At 38.1% G+C, this 4,108-nt stretch overlaps 1 protein-coding gene across 1 annotated transcript in view; it reads left to right on the top strand.

The window, feature by feature from the left end:
* LOC107562766 (phospholipid phosphatase 4-like) overlaps positions 1–1,816 on the top strand; it is a 7,840-nt gene extending 6,024 nt beyond the window's left edge. Inside the window, exon 4 of the mRNA XM_016247484.1 lies at positions 1,539–1,816. Within this exon, the coding sequence (XP_016102970.1) occupies positions 1,539–1,750 (212 nt within the window). The 3' untranslated portion in view covers positions 1,751–1,816. The remainder of the gene's footprint in view (positions 1–1,538) is intronic.
* The last annotated feature ends 2,292 nt before the right edge of the window (positions 1,817–4,108 follow it).

The raw sequence follows: 4,108 nt of genomic DNA, 5'->3' as shown, positions 1-4,108 counted from the left end.
CTACATCACAAAGTAACACATTTGCATAATGTCTGCCCACGTTCTGCGTCACCAACCCGCCCACAAACACACTAAAATTTCCATGTGGTTAACATAATGTCGAGAAGACGCTGTATCCCACGCTGTGAGAGTACATTTGTTTTGTCACATCTTATAATTACCACAAACTTGTTAACACTTGACACTTACCACTGAGAAACGTCCTGCTCCAGTCGTGCTTGCGAATCAGCCTCTTGTCGATCAGCCACTTCGACCGTTTCATCATCAGACTCCGGCTCGAATTGGTAAGGTACAATCGTTAGCGTTAGACCAATCGTTAGACCAATCCAGAGCCAATCTCTGTACGGCTCTGGAGCAATCACAAAGGACTGCGCCATCTGACCAATCACAGCAGTGAGGGCTCACGGAAAGGAGGGGTTTAGAGAGACTGATTCTTTGAACTGCTTTGCACGAGTCGTTTACGAATAATTTAGAAATGAGGTAAAATTTAATCTATTTTTTGAGAAAACTAGTGTTTTTTGACCATGTAAACCTGTTTTAGGAGACTCATAAAACAATATTAGCAACCTTAAAAATGGCATAATGGGGCACTTTAAACTATAAATATGCATATTAACACTTAATTTAGTTATATATACATGTTCATTTATTTACTTGTCACTGCAAGCAGATACTTATAACACAATATGTGTGACTTTATATGGACCTGTCCCCTGAGGACTGCTGGGTAATAGAACAGAACTAATCTGGGCTGCGTTTTCCAAAAGCAACTATGGTCGCAAGTTCCATCGTTACGAATAGAGTTCAGTGGAACTAAGGACCGTAGTTAGCTAATGATGCTTTTGGGAAACGCACCCCTGAACAATAGTGGCATGGACCATTAAACTTGATGGGTCCAATCTGGTCCAAGTAAATACAAGCTGTGGACTCATACAAGCTTGGCCTGTAGCAAGCTGATCTAATGAGTGTGGGTTTGTTCCAGGGGCAATTTATCAGTCTATCCTCAAAATTATGTTTCCGTCATTTGATTTTATTTTAGCCCTCAATTTTTGGGAATGAAATTGCTTTGAGGTTTGGTTATACAGCAGTGTGTCAGTGTGCAGTACAGCTCTTTTAACAACCCTCACAATGGTGGTGCTTAAATACTTCCTTCCAGGGTGGTATTAAATGGCAGAAGCCATTAGGTGAATCGTGTTTGCTGAAGAATCCTATGTCAGTAGCAAAACATTATCTTCTCTGGCCACTAAAAGACCCAGTTCAGTAGAGCCACAATTAGATATACCATAGTCTTAGGGTAAATGATGCCTTTGTCTTCTATAAAGCTTTGTTTGCTGTAAAATACAATCCATCCTCTTTGTGGTTTATTTGAATTATTCATGGGAATAACAACAATAAAAGAATGAAAACATACAGTAGTATTATATTAAAGACACGCAGTAAGAAATGCATATGGATGAATGAATATATGGACCAAGGTCCTACTTGCAGATTTGTTGAAACTATGTCTTACTTGGTGAACCTTGATTTGTTCCTCACAGATGCTTTTGTTGGGGGATTGATTGACCTCTTCTTTGCCTACATCTGTTATCGGCAGCACTACCCACCCATCCTGGACATAGACTGCCACCTGCCATATGCTAGTCTTGCTGTAGCGACTGGCCACAACATGCCATCCTCCCAGGATCAACCTCTACCCACTATCAATGCCACCAGCCTGCCTCTGGAGGGCATGACTGAGGGACCAGTATGACTAATAGAGACCCTCAAGGCTCACACCCCTCTGACCCCCTACCACACCAATGTGGTATGAACCACACTTGACTGAAACTTCAACATTCCAATGAATTGGACAGTTACATTTTGTTTCATTATTTGTATCTCTCTCTCTCTCTCTTTCAATCATTAAGCAGAGTCACAGCTCCAGCTTACTGATCAGTTATACTTAATTTAATTACTGAATATCAGTATTGGCAAGTTGGAACCTTGGACAATATGTATAAAATTTGTTAGTGCAAGAATCATTTCTTAAGTTGTCACATCTATCAAAGTCACATCTTATTCCCATTTAATACCTCAAAAAGGTGAGGTATATATTGACAGTATAGCATGATTTGGTTCTGGAAAAATGGAGGGAGAAAGACGTGTCTAATGTCTGTATTATGGGGTATATAATGTATTTTCTCTCAGAAATATTTTGAAACCTCTAACCTCCTGAGACCCTGCATCCTCATATGAGGACATTATATTTTAGTGAATTTCTCTGAGACTAAACATGCCACAGTTTTAAGTCTGGATGTCCTGTACAGAGCACATTCGGGGCTTTTCAGAGATACTAAATGTTTGGATGTTTCACCATGACCACTCCCTCTCCTTGATATTCAAATATGTCTGATATTAATTTAGTGACACTCTTATGGAAATATGATCATATTTTGTAATTATCATCTAAATCTGACAAATTTTTAAACTGTGTCATAAATCAACATCTCAGGAAAATGTCATTGGGTTTCAAATCAAAATATGACTACATAAGTAAAGTAAGCTTGTTTTAGAGGTTTCAAAATATATAGATCCGCAACTAAACACACCTGAACCAGTTAATCAAGGTCTTATTAGGCATATTAGAAACATTAGGTAGGTGTACTGAGGCAAGTTGGAGTTAATTTTTGCAGGACAGTGGCCCTAGATCTGGGTCCAGTTTCACGAATATCTTCATAAAAAATAAGTTATAATAAGAATAAATAAGAAATGTGTTCAGATAATTTTCAAGAAGTTCATAAGAATGCTCCTAAGTGCAATTCTTGAAAAAAATCTTAAGTTGTCAAATAAGTTCTAATTAAAAATTAAAGTGGCTGCATTGCTTGGCAACCGTAAACAGCCTACAGTAAATGTGTGTCCCAAATAGTGTACTTTTGCACTATTCTATTACATTTTTAGTATAAATACTGCGAGTAGTGCATTCACACTGAAAATTCCAAAAAGAAAAAATGCACTTTAAATACCCGGATGATGCACTTAAATAACCGAAAAAACAAAGTGTGGAATGTTGGACACTTCATGCACTCAACTGTCGCAAAGGAGGAGGGGCTATCAGACTCAGATTATGAATGACAAAATAACCTTATATAATTCATACACTACATGGTTAAGTACAAAATGCATAAGTACATAGTGTATGAGTGCATATAGTGCATCATTTGGAATGCATCTTAACACTGTCTACATCAGATCTGAGTGGTACATCGCAACGCATCAAAACTATACTGCTCCCATTATATTCAAAGAAGATATCAGCACTCGTAAGTTGCATCACATCCATTTGTGGTGCTATGCCAGTCACTATATTATCCTCACTCTAAATTTATTTGATATATATTTCAACCTCTGACTAAAGTCTCCAATCGTTTGTATATGGAGATGTAACATTTTTATTATTATTAGACTATTTTTTGTAATCTATTGAAATTAAAGTTTGTTCACCAATTTTTTGGTGAAGTGTAGCATTGAGCTCAAAACTGACTGGGCTGCCTCTGAGATAACATGCAATTTTGACACTTCCAGTGTGTGACAGTGTCAAACCATTGTTGCCCATATTACTGTGATGTCATCAACCACTTCAAGTGTAGCTACAACTCTCCAAGACTAAAAATATTACCTGTCAGTCTTTCATGGCTAACTGCTCAAATATACCCATCATTTATGTAGAAATAATGTCACTGAGGTACAAACAGATCATAATGCTTCTGTGCTGACTGTTGGCTACTCTGCTGAATTTTGGTTCACTTTGTCTGCTAAAACTCTATACTTAGGGAGCTTCACACTGAACGGTGGTGTGAGACTGATTTATATAGCCTGTGTAATTAGTAGCTTTCAGGTGAGCGTGTGATTGGTTACAGCTGTGTGCAATCAGTGCAATTGATGATGGGAAATGTAGTCCAGGGTATAGTGTAACAGTCTGTGTAGTGTGAGAGTCCATGTAATGAGCGGGTGACCTCTGGTGGTGAGTGAACGGAAGTTCATAGACTGGATTTGTGACAGCCATCTTCAAGAATCAGCTAAAAACAAATTTCTTCCATCTTTATTTGACCCTCTAACTCTAGCACTCTCT

The sequence above is a fragment of the Sinocyclocheilus grahami genome, unplaced genomic scaffold, assembly GCF_001515645.1.
Source record: "Sinocyclocheilus grahami isolate Dianchi unplaced genomic scaffold, SAMN03320097.WGS_v1.1 scaffold838.1, whole genome shotgun sequence".
NCBI classification, from domain to species: Eukaryota; Metazoa; Chordata; class Actinopteri; order Cypriniformes; family Cyprinidae; genus Sinocyclocheilus; species Sinocyclocheilus grahami.
Note: the sequence above shows the minus strand (reverse complement) of the source record. Positions and strands in the feature narration are given on the sequence as shown.